This window comes from Carex rostrata, chromosome 3 (assembly GCF_964058835.1).
Source record: "Carex rostrata chromosome 3, lpCarRost1.2, whole genome shotgun sequence".
Classification (NCBI taxonomy): Eukaryota; Viridiplantae; Streptophyta; class Magnoliopsida; order Poales; family Cyperaceae; genus Carex; species Carex rostrata.
The window spans coordinates 5323403-5339022 of NC_135920.1; the positions used below are offsets into that span (position 1 = coordinate 5323403).

The following is a 15620-nucleotide window of genomic DNA, read 5'->3' on the forward strand; positions in this document are numbered from 1 at the left end:
GTTCAGTTGATTCAATACATTAAAACAGAAAGAAACAATCCAATCGTCGTCATTCCTCGAGTAATCATTAGATTTCTTTCTCTCTTTTTTTTGCCAGTAAAAGCCCGTAGGCAAATCATTAGATTTCAATGCCTACCTTTTATGTACTCTTTTCTCTTCAGTTTATTTAAATCATAGATCAAGTACAACAGTAGGGGTGTCAATGGCATCCTTTTATCACCGATGAAAGAGAATACGAGTAAGATTTTTTTTTTTTAAAACTTATCGGATATGAGTAAATTTTTTTTTTCGTTATCAAAATGGGTAAGGATACAGGTAAAGTCTATTTTGTACCTGTTATATGATCAGATAATTATCTAAAAAAAAATTATATATCTTAATAAACATTGAATTATTATTCATCTTCAACAGTCCAACTGACAACTACTCTTGATCTTGAAAAATAAAATTTATTAAATTTTCTAACTTGAATAATTGACCATTTATGTAACTATGTTAAACATAATTAACCATTAAAGCACTTGAATAATTGACCATCTTGCATTTACATGCTTGACTTTTTTTTTATTATTAAAAAACAAAGATATTTGTGTTTTTTAATTTGTGTTTTGATAAAAAAATAATTTAGTTGGAATTAATTTTCATATTAGTAATGTGATTATATATGCGACAAATAAATGTGTCTTGGTATTTTATTTAATAAATAATAAAAATAATTATTATACAAGTATTAACCATTATTTGTCCACTACCGTTTCGTTATCCGACAACTACAACGGATAAGGCAACTTGTAACGGGTAAGGATAATTTATAACGGGTACAGAAATGATAATACTTCCATCCGATCTTTATCGTACCCATTGACTCCCCTTGACAATAGAGTAACTTGAAAAAAAAAATCGATGTTCTTCTAGAAATTTCGAAAATCAATAATTATTCTCTGTTTTTCCAATGTGATAAAAAAAATCTTCTTCGCTGAACTCTATCGAACTCATCTCCACTAAAATCTATTTGAATTCTTGAAAACCCTCATTCCAATTAGAAGTATTGTTTTTAGTAGATATCAGACTTTCAAGAATTCTAATTGGAATGAATATAATTTATTTAGATTTTTTTCCTGTGAAAAGAGGCAGATCCACATGAGACTAAGGGTGTGCTCCAAACGAGTGGAACCGAGGGGAGGGGAAGGGAGAAACACGGGCGGAGGGAAGATTTCACTGGGCCCGTGGGTTCACCCTGCTCCATAAGAGGTGAAATGGAAAGGAAGCGGAGGAGAACGCTACAGTGCGGAGGGGAAAACTCTTTAGAATTTTGATGAAATCCGTCACCTCCAAATCGGGGTGGAAACGAGGTGAAATGGCTGGGTTCTCTTCCCTTCCCTTTCCATTAATGACAGTTCCTCTCGTTTTTGTGGAGCACAGCCTAAGGAGGCAGCTGCCTTCCTCTCCTGGATTTGAATTTTTTATAGAGATATAACGGTTTCGACTGACTTTACTCCTCTTTATATGATATTTTTTTCTCCTCCTTTGAAGTTTTGATTTGTAATTCAAATTAAAACTAGAGTTTAATTTTAAATATATATTTTTTTAATTATAATTGGTAGTTATAATTATAAGTTAAAGCATCAGAAATTACAAGTCATAGTATTAAAAATTATAAGTTAAAATATTATTTTTATCTAGTATCCGATTAATTAATGAATTTGAACCCGATTAGCTATTTAAATCCGATTTGCTAGCCCCTCGTGACGAAAATTCTGAATCCACCCCGATATTGAAGGCATGTTGCAACTTGAAAAACTATGTTACTCGAATACTTCATAATGAATTTCGTACCTGTATCAGATGTATAACAGATACCAATACAGATCTATATCGCATGATACCCGTACTCGTATCCATACATCATAAATAAAAACTATTGAGACTCAATTATTAATTTGACCACATTAAATACTCCAATGATGAGACTGGATAAACATCGGTTCAGATTCTTCCATGCGATAAAATAAAAATAATTCATCTTATTTCCGATAATTTTTTTTTGTTATTTCTAAAAAAAAAATTGCAAATCTGGAACCAAAACTGTGCGGATGGATATGAGCGTCCGACCAGTTGGGTCAGGGGAGCGTTCAATACGGGCCCACCTACCTGCCTACCAGAAAAGAAGTACAAATAAATAAAGGAAAAATTAATTTTGTAAAATAGAACCGGAATTCTGGAATAAGGCGTCAGCACCCACTATATAGGCTGACGTAACTGCACATATTAAATGCATATATGTTCAACAAATCTGATTTGCTTCGCATCTCCGACCTCCGGGATCTTACTCCATAATCCATCTTAAAATATGGTTCTAGTCGGAGCTTAATGAAACTAAATATTATGTATTTTTAGGTCATTTATATTTACGTTAGCCATAGGTAGAGATGCAGAATAATTGCAAGTGAAATAATGTAGGTTTTCAACTTTTCATAGTTGCAACTTGCAATAAATGATCTATGTAGTTTGAAAAGAGACGGAGTTAATTATAAAAAAAAATGTATTTTTGAAAAATATGTAAAAGATTGTTGTTAGAATCTTGATTCATTTGCTAACACCCTCCGCTATGCCTTCAAATCTGAGCCGTAGATTAGAAGATGAGATAAATGAACCAGATCAAATTTTCTCCGAGATACGCTCCCTTCTTTTCTCCTCTATTCACCTTCGTAACTAGACTACTAGAGGCAAAATTTTCTCCAAATATATTTACATAACTGGTTTGACTTCATACAGCGCATCATATTGTTGCAAACAATCTGATGTTTTATTTGATTAATTTACAAAACATATAAATATTTAATTTTATAATTCTTTTTGTTTGAAATGTTTGCAGATTTAATTGATATATCAATTGAGTAATCAAGAAAAGCATCAAGACATTATTTATGGTGAACAAATGCTAGATAACTGACTGGATCACGAAGAACAAGATATTTTATTTTACCATTTGATTTTATCTTTTTTATATTTGAAAGTATGGTAAAGTAAATTTGAGATGTGTTGTCTGAGTCTAACCATTGTAACGGTCAAAATAATAATAAAAAAACCGAATTGAAAAATTATTTTTCCATGCAAATTTAGCACAAACCAACCAATGGCCAACCGTGTCAAACGATTGTTCAAATGTTGGAACTTTTGATTAAAGCACAAGCAAGCCCTAATGCGCATATTATCAGATCTGTGCTAGCCTTTGTAACGGTTGCCAAACACTATAACGGTTGATGGCAAAACCCTGATTTTGCTTCCTTTTGTGTTATCTCTCTATATAAAGAAGGTTTGATTGTTTTCCTTCTATGCAACCAACCGCCTTTCAGCTGCAACTTTTAAATCCTTTGTGAGGTTTAACCTTTTCTATTGTTGCTTGTGCTTTAACTTCAATAGTATTTCAACAACCTCAAATCTACTTCTCCTAAATTGATCAAATTGAGATTAGAGTGAGAATAGTGATTCTTGGAGTATGTGTTTAACTTATAGCCATGTGTACTTGTCTTTTTTGAGTCATGTGTGCTCAATCTTTTTGAGACGAGTTGACTACCCGCGTGTTGTAAGGTCTCACCGGTTTCACGTTGTATTCATTTTTTATTGGATAATAGAAAGACATGCCAAGAAGTGGTCGTGTAACCCTGGAGACATAAGCCTTTAGTTGCGAACTCCGTTTATCATCTCTTGTGTCAACTCTATCAACTCTATCAACTCATCTATTTACTTTTACATGCACTTGATATTTTAAGTTCTTGATTATGTCATGAACTACTTGCTTGCACACGGGATCTAATTTTATACTTGATTATCCAATTGAATAGGATTTAGAATTTTAGAAATTCAAAATAATTTAATCTAACATTTGCATTTATATCGTGGATATTCAAGTCTAACAATTATGTCATTTGGATATTCAGTTATCCAATTTTTCATTACATTACGTGTACTTATTAAAAATAAAAATACGTTAAAGGTATGTTAAATTTAGAAAACTCAGCCGAAATAATTATGTTACTGATTTTCAATTTTAACTTAAGTTGAGTTAAAATGACCATTTTCTATTTTTTGAATTTTTTTTAGAAAATAAAAACATTTGTAGGTGTACATAGCATTTTTTTTAATGCAATTTGGACGCAAACTGGGTGACAAGACGATTTTGCTCAACACTGGACACAACATTTGAATATAAGAATAGTCCGAGATTTTTATTTATATCATAATAAAAAATAAAAAACACTCTAATTTTTGGATAATTCTAAAAATATTCAGACCGTCAAACGTCTCTGTGGCCCTAAAGACTGAGAGTCAACAATTAGCCCCTTCTTCTTCTTCTTCTTTTATAGAAATTTTATTAAATGATATCAGCAGTGTGATGTTCAGACAAATTGATTGTCTAAATATATTTTTTACTCTCGTTCTCTATGTCCAAACAAGGAGTACAAATATGTTTTCATGCCAGACAAAAAAAAAATGGATTTCGGTGCCACTACAAAAAAAAGGGGCGGAGGGAGCACTAATTCATTTGGAGACCTCTAGACAGGGGCCGTAGGGTCAATTGGCGGCCCCAGTCTTTGAGACCGCTAAGCGGTTTGATGGCCTGAATAAATTTTGAATTCTCATTTTAATGGAATGTTTTGGTTTATTTTTTTTGTAATTCTGGTACAAATAAAAATTTCGATAAAAATAGCAGATTCAAACAAAACAAAAGAAACAGAGGGGGAGGGGAACTTAAGGATAAATCCACATCATTTATTCCGTTATTAATGTACAATTTAGATTCCGAGACATAAATCAAGACATTTAAATACAAGTGATTATACACTTTACTCGTTCAAAATATGAATATTCCCAATTTGACTATTGTAGAACTATGCATATATTTTACTTATTTAAAATACGAATCTTCTCAATTTGACTTATGTGGTATATAGTATATTCTATGCTACAATATAATTGATGAAGTACTTGTTGTGTTACTTCCGTAACATTATTAAAATATTGATCTTATCCAAAGACAGAGAAAATGTGAGAGTACGGGACTAATTAATTACAAATTATTAATTGTACTAGTTACAGACAGAGATTGGAAAACACAACAATAGTCACGGCCACGGGAGCGATCATTTTTGTTCTCCTCCGAAAAATAATAATAGTAGGATTAAAATGCATTGTTACTTTTATTTATGTCTCATATTTTTATTTTTATTTTTAAAATCTAAATATATGATTTGAACTGTTTAATATGATATCTATATCAAATATGTTTGAAAATCAAATTTAATATTTTTAGAATTTATTTATTATCTTTAGATAGGTACAAGATTAATACTTTTGGATGGATTAAAAGTACTGTACTTATTTAAAAAATATATATATAAAATTCGTCTTCAATTATATTTTAATATAGAGGTCATGTCGAGTGGTTCCAACCGTCTATATGAACTTTATAAATGAAAATAAAGATGCATGACATGAATAAGATACACAATCAATGTAATATTTTAACCCTATTCAAATAATAAATACTATGGTGACGGTACAGTGCACATCTAATTTACGGTATTCCGTGAATAACAAAAATATTACTTCGGAAGTCCAAAAAAGAGCGAGTACTTTATTTTCACATTACTAAAATACTACATCTTTTATTTTTGTTCTGAGAATCTATTTTAAATTTTACATTTATTTTTCTCAAAACCATCATATTTTTTTTTTCTACGCTTTACTAATTTTTAATACGAGATAAGTATTAAATACTAAATTTTAAATCTGTAACCTCCACAAGAAATTAATTTTATATTTTTTTCTACAACTTTCTTAATTTTAATTTTCTTATGAAAGTGCGAGATGATTCCAAGCACTAGAAAATCAAGTATAAATTTGAATACAACCAATATTTGTCCTCTTCATTAAATTAGTATATATTGTACCATATAACCTTTCTAAGATTGATACTGCAGTTGTTTGGTCTTGTTCGGTCCACTGATAGAAATGGGTGTAGGTATAAAATTAGTGAAAATTTGAACTGCTTTTTACTGTTTATATGAGAAAAAGAATTCAGCTGATATTCTTCTCACGCAAACAGTAACGCGAGGGAACATAGTGAGATTCCCAAGCAGGAGTCTGTGTAGAAATCTGCTTTGAGATTCGTGCCAAGTAAAAATAACAGTCCAGATTTAACACTTGCACCTCATGTGAGACGGATTTCCCAAGCAGTGGCCTTCTTTTAATGTCTTAACATTTCAAGGGCTTTTTTGTAAATATCTTGTCTGCACGAGTCACTTTTACAAAGATGAAACCTTTACTTGCAGGGCTGCAAACGCAAAAGTTCATTTCTTTTTCTTCCAAGAAATAAGTTCTCCCTTTTTTTCCTATCCGGAAAGAAAAGAGGGAAGAGACAGCCTAAAGAACCTGGAGGGGAAAGAAGAGGCGAGCGCTGAGAAGCTGAGAATATAAGAAAAAGATTTGCCACTGAAGAAGGTAAAATTTACTATCTTTGTTGAAGTATATGGTTCAGATTTGTTACGATTCGCCTTCTGATCTCGTGCACTCTCTCTCTCGAGCTGCGTCTAAATGGGTCTTGTGAGATTAAGCTTCGGCTGTTTGATTTTTTCTAAATTTTGAAACTAGGTTTTTTTTATAGACTCAGACGGAGTGAGATGATGGTCGGTTAGGATTCTAATTTGGATTTTTTACTTTGTTGTCATGATGTCATCAAGGGATGAAAATTTATTTTTCTTGTTTAGTTCTGCTCAGTTTGATCCGGCGGGCAGCAAGTGCTATTTAGCTTGTTGAGAATTTTTTGGGGCTAATTTTGTGGAAGGCTAATTTATGTGTTAATTATTCTACTGTGCTTAAGGAACTATTTCTGATTTGTTTACTGAAGTAAGATTTTACATCTTTCCAATCTGCTCACAAAAATAGGTGCTATGTTTAACATAAATTTAAGTTCCAATTAAAATTCATGCTTCTTTGCCTTATCTGTTATTGTTATTATCATTTAATTTGACTATTGGCTCTGCTTAAATTTTTTCAGCATGAAGTGAAATATTAGTTGGATAAAAGACACCAGGGCCATTATCAAAGCATTAACAGAGAAGAAATGGATCACAATTCAGTTCACATAATACCAAATCTGGTGAGATAAATTCCATTTCTTTTTACACACAGTTGCACTTGCATGTGAAAGATTCAAGGAACTTACAGGATGACTTGCCAGATAAACAAGCTACTTCACAAAACATCCGATAGGAACTCCAGTTCAACACATTCAAGTTCTCGTTCCGTGCAAGAGGTTTCTGAAACCAGCGAAGGAAGCCTGAATGAGACTCATTCTGGTATTTCATTTCTGTATATGTTATATTCTTATGTGTAAATTTTATAATCACTACTTGTCCCACGCCAGCTTGAACATTCTTCTGCAGGACCCACTATGCAGCTGTCAGTTTTAGTTTATGCATGGATGAATTGTGATTCAATCTGCATGATAATTTATTTAATTAACCTTTATTATTCAAGCTATGGTCTTAAATTGTGATGAACGTTCTTCATAGGTGATGAAAGCAATTATGCGAATGGTGTGGGCCAATCAGGACTGTCTGTAGAAAGTAGAGACGCCATTTTTGTGCCACAGAAGTTTGATTTTGCACCTGCATTTGTGAGTTCTTGTCGAATATTGAACTTTAACCTTTGTATATTGCATTATATGAAATGAGAAAAAGCAACTAATCTTTGGTGCTTGGTTCAGGCTTGCATGAATCCTCCGTACAATGATGCAACTTATGCTGGTTTCTTGGCCTCATGTGGATTGAGTTCCTTGGTGAGTTTACATGTTTGCTTAATCTAACTTCACTGGCTATCTTAGTTAAGTGTTTTGATGATAATTTCCATACAAAACATCAGTACTTCCTACATAGGACACAAAATATCAGTACTTCTCACATAAGAAATTAATTTAGTACCGTGTTGGTACTGAAATTGTCTAATAGGAATAGGCACAGAACCTGAAATATAGAGCAAATTTCATTTCATATTTCTTTTAGTATATTTCTTGCTAGTTACTAGTTAGTAAAACCAAAGCCTCAGGTTGGTAGCATTATGCTGGTAGTAGAGGTCTGATCAGACAGTTCACGAGATATAACTACGAAGAATCTGAAATAGTTGGGTGGCTTGACCTCCAGCCTTTACTTCAAAAAAAAAAAAAAACTATTAAGAATCTGATTGACTGATACCACCCTGTTCCATCAAGGAAAGAAAGATATCCTCACCAATTAATTTCTCTTTGTAGAATCATCCGCAAACGGTGAGTGTGGGATTGCCGCCGCCTCGTCTCCCGCTTTTGCTCAACCCAATGGAGGAGCCTGTGTTTGTAAACCCAAAACAATACAATGCAATTCTTCGAAGAAGGCAGGCACGTGCCAAGTTGGAGGCTCAAAACAAGCTCCTCAAAGCTCGCAAGGTAGAAATATATGCATTTTGAAGTTCTCATGGAATGATCTTAGTTGGCAAAGAAGGATTACTTTTGTTTATTCTGATTTTACTTATTGTGTATATGGTAATTCTTGGTGCAAAAATATGTTATCTAAGTAGTTGGTTGCTTGGTCCTTATTTCTTTCCTTTTACACCATTCACCAAATCATGATCTAAAGTCTCTCTCATTTGTCGTAAATTCTGTCTTCTGTCATTTTCTGGTAATTATCATCCCTTCCTTCTGAGATGTCAATGATTAGATATTATGTGATAATTCTATATGTTAATGGACAGTCTGGTTCACTACATTAATACAATACTTTTTATTTAAAATTTTCGCCGAACTTTTCATGTTGACAAAAATATACTCTCCTGTAGTTAATAATTTATTTTCTCTTTCTCAGCCATACCTCCATGAGTCACGCCATCGCCATGCAATGAAACGAGCAAGGGGATCAGGTGGTCGGTTCCTGAATACAAAACAGCAAAACAGCCAGTCTCCCGCAAAACAAAGCAGCGATATTACGAAAACTAATCAGTTGTATGAAGTTACTTCATCTGGCACCCCAACCGACTCAGACACTACTGTCTCAACCAATGCTAGCACGCCAAATAAGCAGGACAATATTGGTTTCTCACCAAAGGAAATTGGGACTAATTGGGGAAACGGGTCGCATTACCGGGCCCACGTCATGGCTCATGAGAGTGGGATCATGGGAATGGGGCATGGTAACATGCTCTTTGGCAATTCATCCTTGGCTTTATGATGTAGTATGCATCTATGTTGTTCTTATCATGTTAGTAGTGGAAGTGACAACTTTAATTGTTTTGTGTAGCTCTGACTTGCAGTTATTTCTATTTGGGTTTTAGTAATTAAATGGCTTGTTAACTTGATATTGCTTTATACTGATCGATGGATATCGACAGACATGTCAGTTAGTTTGTCTTTATTTATTGTATTTGGTTTTCCTTGCAGTGAAGATACTGACTGGTTAATTATTGCTAATGAAAAAAAAAAATGGAATTTTCCATTATTGTCTGTTGACGTTTTTGAGAAAAAGAATAGTATATGATTTGAATTAGAAATTTGCAATCTTGAGATTTTTAATCTTACTGCTATCTTTCTCACCAGTAGTTTTAGTGATTATAAAAGTATTTGCAATAATATGGTATAAAAAAACATGTTATATACCGTAATCTTGAGGTTTTTAGTCTTACTGCTATCTTTCTCAACAAGAAGTATAACGCAAGTATAAAACTCTTTTTAAGTCCAAGTTGAAAGGAAGGTGTGATACATGTGGTATTCATACACTTCTTGCGTCTACTCTCTATTTGCTTCCTAAATCAATAAATTTCATTCAAATGCAGCTTACCTGAGGTATAATTGCGCAGTTTCTGCTGGTTTTAGGAAAAATCCAGGCGTAACGGAGTCATAAAGTAAGCTTAGTTGAGGCATATAAACAGATTTTTAATACTGACGAATTCTACCCGGTTTACTGCGAGATCTTGAAATTTCGCAATTGAACTCTTGAAAAACCACAAAATTTCACGAAGTTTGATCTAAAGCAACTTATTACCAGATTTTATTTTTTTTTATTTTTTATCTTGGTCTAAAGCAACTTCAAACAATTTCACAGAATTTAAAAAAAAATTAAATTTAAAATTTCAACTCATGATTTTAATTTTGTAATCATCTATATTAAAATTTAATAGAAATTTCCTTTTTTGAATTTTTTTTATACAGTTCAGTCATCATAAAATGCTAAATGTGTGTTAGTAGTATCGTGGTTAGAATTCCTTGTAGGCTTAAATCGTAATTCTTTGGTCTATGGTTCTCGTAACCTGTTTCCAGAATGAAATAAGTTTTTAAGGACAACCAAAAATTTCATGCATGATTTGTGCCCTCTTACACTCGTCTTTTTTCTCTTCTGATGCAGAACTTATATACAACATCCGTAATATAGGAGTTATGAAACGACCTTATAGAAAAACTAAGATTCAGGCTGAGACAGATTAATTACAATAAAAACTAAGATGAGGTCTCTTTTTTTTTCGATCAAAATTGATGAAACTCTCAGCAAAATATACCTAGAACTACCTGTTATGCTGTGTTACAATGATTAATTTTTTGAAAATAATCTTATTTTAAATAGATAATTCAAGAACCAGAATAGAAAATTTTAACGTTCCTACCAAGCAGGTGCTATATGTAATGCACTCATAAAATTACTTGTTACTTAAAACCCATGAGCTTGATACAAGAGACCCACCAGTGTCCAAAAACAGAGAGAGAGTGAGAGAGAAGAAAACAGAAGAAGAAGAAACAGACAATTCAGACAGATTTGCAAAGTTTTCTCTAATCACACCTACATACTCCAGCATTTTGAGATAGAAGAGGACCCTGACCTAAAGAGAGAGAGAGAGAGGAAAACAGAAGAAGAAGAACAGACAATTCGACAGATTTGCAAAGATTTCTCTAATTACACCTAGAAACTTCAGTATTTCTAAATAGAAGACCATGACCTAAGCACTCTCTCCAACTTCTCAGCCTTGATGTAATCCTTTTCTGTAAGTGGACCTGCTGGAAAAGTAGTTATCTCCACCAACAGATGAGGCGTTGGCAACTCATCAAACAGAGCTCTCACATTGTTGCAACACACACTTTCCCCATGCGCACTCTCTCTCCTTATCCTACATCCCTGTAATGCATTAAAATCCCATGGTGAAAAACCAAGTATAGGATATCATGTATGAAATATTCACCAAAGAACAATTTTTCCCAAATGCAAATAATAACTTCTGTACTCTTCCAATAAAGGACTGCCACACAAAAGCAAAATGTTTATACCAATTACTTGTTTGCACCGATACTTTTTTTTTTATGGTTGATGGCATGTTTGCACTGATACTAAGCGAGCCCAGAAGCAAGGAACAAGAAAAATGAGAATCAAAATAGTATCTAACCAATAAAAAGTAGTAAAACTTGGTACATAGCAGCGTGTTATAATAATTGGACCTAATCCAAACAGCATGCATATCATATATACAAGTCATGAATTAAAATATTAAGCATGCCACTTGAAAGTTGAAATACCACAATTTTTGTCAAAAAAATGTTTGAATTTACGTAAAGATAAGAAATACCTTGTGCATAGTGGCATCAACAAAGTGGTCATCTTCAGAGAGCAAATCAGCTATGGCCTTGAGAAGCTTTTGACCTTGAGCTTTTGAAGGAACCCTGTAATTTCTCTTAAGAGTGCCTTTTGTGGTAGGATGCCATTTGCTCACCAGCTTTCGTCTCTCCCTTACTTCTTTGTCACTATCATCTAGAAAGAGAGGGAGATTGTTAAGTCAATTTTAGATTCAAAAGACCAAGGGTATGGTTCAGCACCAAATCCATACTTTGTATTGATGCCAGCCTCGCAGGAACTACAAAGGTAAAATAATACAATATTTGAAGTGTAGAGGTCTTAGCTATTAGGCATTTAATATCATTTATGGTTTTAGTTTACACAGTAGCAGAACCAATTTTTCCTACTGGTACAGTGGTACCTGTACCAGACTAATCAGTTCATTTGCACTGACCAAACCACTCGTTTGCACTGCTCAACTGATAAACCCAATTGATGAGTGCTAATAAAAGACTGATTGGCACTACACCATACAAGATTGTGGGTATAAATAATGAAAATTAACAAAAAATGGTAACGTAATTAAACCAAAAGTGGAAAAGAAATTCTTAGTAGAAAGGAAAAGTTACTATTAATAGTACCATTTATCATATAAAATTCGGTTCTCTAACAAAATAAACTAGGCGAAGCTTTATGGCCTAGAGCTAATACACCCCATCCGAAAAAGGGGTATATTTTCTGCCATGTTCTACCAAACTATCAGAGATTGCGAGCTTTTCTCTTCTAGTATATCAATTTAACCAAAGAGGCAAAAGGGGGTTTAGACAACCCATAGTACCTAAATTTTCAGCGAGCTCCGAAGAAACCAAGGGATTAGACTCGGATCCAGCGAGACCAAACTTGATCAGCGCGTATTGCACGCACAGATTACCAGCCCAAAGCACCGGGCTTTCGATCAGCGAAGCTGTTACCTTCGTAACTTTACTGTAATTGGGAAATTGTTTGGTGGGGATGGGTTTAGTGTGTGCTGTGAGAGAGAGATCGAGCGAGGAGGGGAGGTAAAGGCTTTTGGAGTGGAGAAATGGTGATGTGTGTAGGAGCTGGAGCGCCATGGCTGGGTTTTAGACTAACACGGAAAAGAGCACAAGAAGAAAAAGGAGGCGATCTTTAGTAAGATAGTGATCTGGTTCTAAGGTAACGCAGGTTCTTTCTCGTGCGAATTCATAGCACCTAAGGTAACTCAAATTTTGCTTTTGGATCCAGACCGCCTGATCTGCTTTATTAAAGGGACTCTATTGTTAGGATTCTGATCGGACGGTCCGGATCCAAAGGTAATATCTGAGTTACCTCAGAGTTTGGCTAGAGCGGAGACGATGCTGCATTTTGGAAGACAAGCCTGGATTCTTTTTCCGGTTAAAAAACTTAAAAAAAAGGCTTCGTTGTGATCGCTATCTAAGCAGACAGTAGTGCTGGATTTTTGTGATCGTTATCCAGAATGGAGAGGATGCTGGTCCTCGTCATCAGCCGTGGTAATTAAATCGGATAGGGATCACAAGTTCGGATAATATGATAGCAACGGGAATTTTCTTTTTGTAAACCATAAGTAAAAAAATAAAATTTTTATCAAACCAACTTAATTGCTTTATTTTTTAAAAAAACTATAAAAACTGAAATATTATTTCGGTCCCTCTTTTTTTTTTGGACCGAATTATCATTTCGATCTCAGCCGTCTTCATAGATTTCAAGAAAAAAATACGTTGAAAAATTGTAAAAATACTTGAAACCGAATTATCATTTTGGTTTCACAAAAAAAAAATTGTGACCGAAATAGCATTTCGGTTCTTATGATTTTAAAAAAAATAATCATATTAGTTTCATAAAAACTTTTTTCTAATTATAGTATATAAAAAAAATTCCAGCAACGGGGCATATCTGGAATTCGGATCCTAAATAACTCAATTATTAAGTTTTGATCCGGACCGTCCAAGCTGTTTTAACACGAATATTTAAGGGGGCTGTATTTTGACAGCCACTGTCAAAACTTTTCAAAAAAAGAATATTTAAGGGGGCTGTAGGTATCTGATCAGACGGTTCGGATCAAAACTGAAAAAATGGATTATACTTTGGCGGATACGGATTTCATATCTGAATTCAGTCTAATATTATGTTATAGTTATCCGATCAACATTAAAATTTGTATGCGTTTAATTCATATGAATTTTAAAGTGTTTCAAATGAATTACAAAATTGTATCTACAAATCTTAATGCAAATCAGATGGTTTATATTAGATATCAAACCTAATTTGATATGATGAACCGGTTGGTATTAAAATTCGTACATACTTAATTCATATGAATTTTAAAGTTTTCTGTACGAACTATAAAATTATATGCACGAGAGCACGAGTTTTAATGCAAATCGGACGACTTTTAGCTAACATTAGTCAAAATTTGGTCTAGACCGTCCTGATTCTCTGAGGACAATGCTCAAGGCCTCAAGCTAACTTCTCTGGACCGGTTGTATATTAAAAATAAAGTTATTTGACAATTATAACAAATGATAGAGTATATATTAAAACTGAACAAAAATAATTTATAAATGTGTTCTTCATCTCTTAAATTGTGCTCTGAATTTGTTAATTTAAAAATCAACCAGTACTTCATCGAGCAGTTTAATTTTAGAGAGTGAACGGTGTAAATTTATTAGCTTTTATCGACAACACAACAAATTGTATCAAATGTCGTACAATTTTACTTTTAAAACTTGAAGCCAAACTAAGATGATTCCCAACCAGGGGTTCCTGGTGGCAAAAAAGTTCGTAGTTTATGATTTGATTTGAATTTGATTTGAGTTTAGTTCGATTCAAAATTAATTTGTTTGAAACAAATCAAACCCAGTTCGGTTCGAATCTTAAATAATACAACTAATGAATTCAACTATTAATTTTAATAATGCAGGAACCAAACTTATATCACAGCTCAAAATTGCTAATATAATGGTAACTTATAATAGAAAAATGTTTCAGCAGCGTAACAAATTAACAAGGAAATAAGTTTCATTTGACTAGGTCCATGTCGTGATTTTAATCAATCCAGCAGCGTAAAAGGTAAGAAAATCTTGAATTAGTCCATAATTCATTAGTGTGAATTCGTGTAAGGTAAAAGGAAATCGTGTGAATTTTGTTCCGCGAGAAGAAAACTAATGCATAAACTATCGGTATAACTAGGGCTGTCAAAAAATTTGTAGTTCGTAATTCGATTGACTTCGATTCGAAAAATATGTAGTTCGCAATTAATTCGATTCGAAACAAATCAAACCCAGTTCGGTTCGAATATTATTCAAACTCAAACTCAAACTAGAATAAGTTTGATTCGGTTTGATTCGTTGCCACCCCTATTCCCAACACATTTCTCTTTCCTTGTAAACAAATAAATATAAAAAAATATAGAGAGAAAGTTCTTTTATTGTTGGGTTAATTACTTAATTAGTAGACACAAGTAATGGCTCAAGGCCTACTAAAATATGACAAAGGCAAACAATAAAATGAGAAACCTACTATTCTCTCTTTATTACAGAATATCTAATAAAGTCAAAACAAGATCATAACAAATCATATTTAATTATTCTAATTTAGAAAAATAATATTAATGAAAGGTATTTCTTAACACATCTTCTAAAACTAATGATGCGTTAGGCATGAATGGGCCTATTGAAGCTCCAGTACCATGCAAATTAATACAGAGAAAATTTGTACGTTAAATTGAATAACCAATAGTTTACAGAAAATATGGCTCAAGGCCTACGAATACATGACAAAAGAAAACAATAAAATGGAGAACTTACCACTCTCTATTTAATAGAGGGTATCTAATAAAATAAAAAATAAAATGATAACACATTATGTCGGAATGATCTAATTGAAAGGAAAAATAAAGGAATATTTTTCAGTTTTTCTTGAACCCCTCTAATATAGTAATATATAATAAGCACATAA

General features: G+C 33.1%; 2 protein-coding genes across 5 annotated transcripts; one reads left to right on the forward strand and one right to left on the reverse strand.

Moving 5' to 3' along the window:
• Window positions 1–6355: 6355 nt before the first annotated feature.
• Window positions 6356–9428, forward strand: LOC144551087 (uncharacterized). Of its 4 annotated transcripts, none has more exons than XM_078298892.1 (7): window positions 6356–6504; window positions 7061–7162; window positions 7244–7361; window positions 7578–7681; window positions 7772–7843; window positions 8312–8482; window positions 8898–9428. In XM_078298892.1, exons 2-7 carry the CDS (start codon window positions 7127–7129, stop codon window positions 9258–9260), a joined length of 864 nt encoding a protein of 287 aa, XP_078155018.1. In that variant the 5' UTR covers window positions 6356–6504; window positions 7061–7126; the 3' UTR covers window positions 9261–9428. The 4 variants fall into 4 exon arrangements, with proteins under 4 accessions (XP_078155018.1, XP_078155021.1, XP_078155020.1 ...); XM_078298894.1 differs by having other exon boundaries at window positions 6394–6504; window positions 7111–7162; XM_078298893.1 differs by lacking the exon at window positions 6356–6504 and adding an exon at window positions 6771–6948.
• A 1359-nt stretch (window positions 9429–10787) lies between these two features.
• On the reverse strand, window positions 10788–13014 carry LOC144551089 (6,7-dimethyl-8-ribityllumazine synthase). The gene is made up of 3 exons (XM_078298896.1): window positions 12463–13014; window positions 11638–11819; window positions 10788–11192 (listed from the first exon to the last, which is right to left on the reverse strand). The coding sequence occupies exons 1-3, from the start codon at window positions 12734–12736 to the stop codon at window positions 10998–11000; spliced, it is 651 nt and encodes a 216-aa protein (XP_078155022.1). The 5' UTR covers window positions 12737–13014; the 3' UTR covers window positions 10788–10997.
• Between the last annotated feature and the right edge of the window lie 2606 nt (window positions 13015–15620).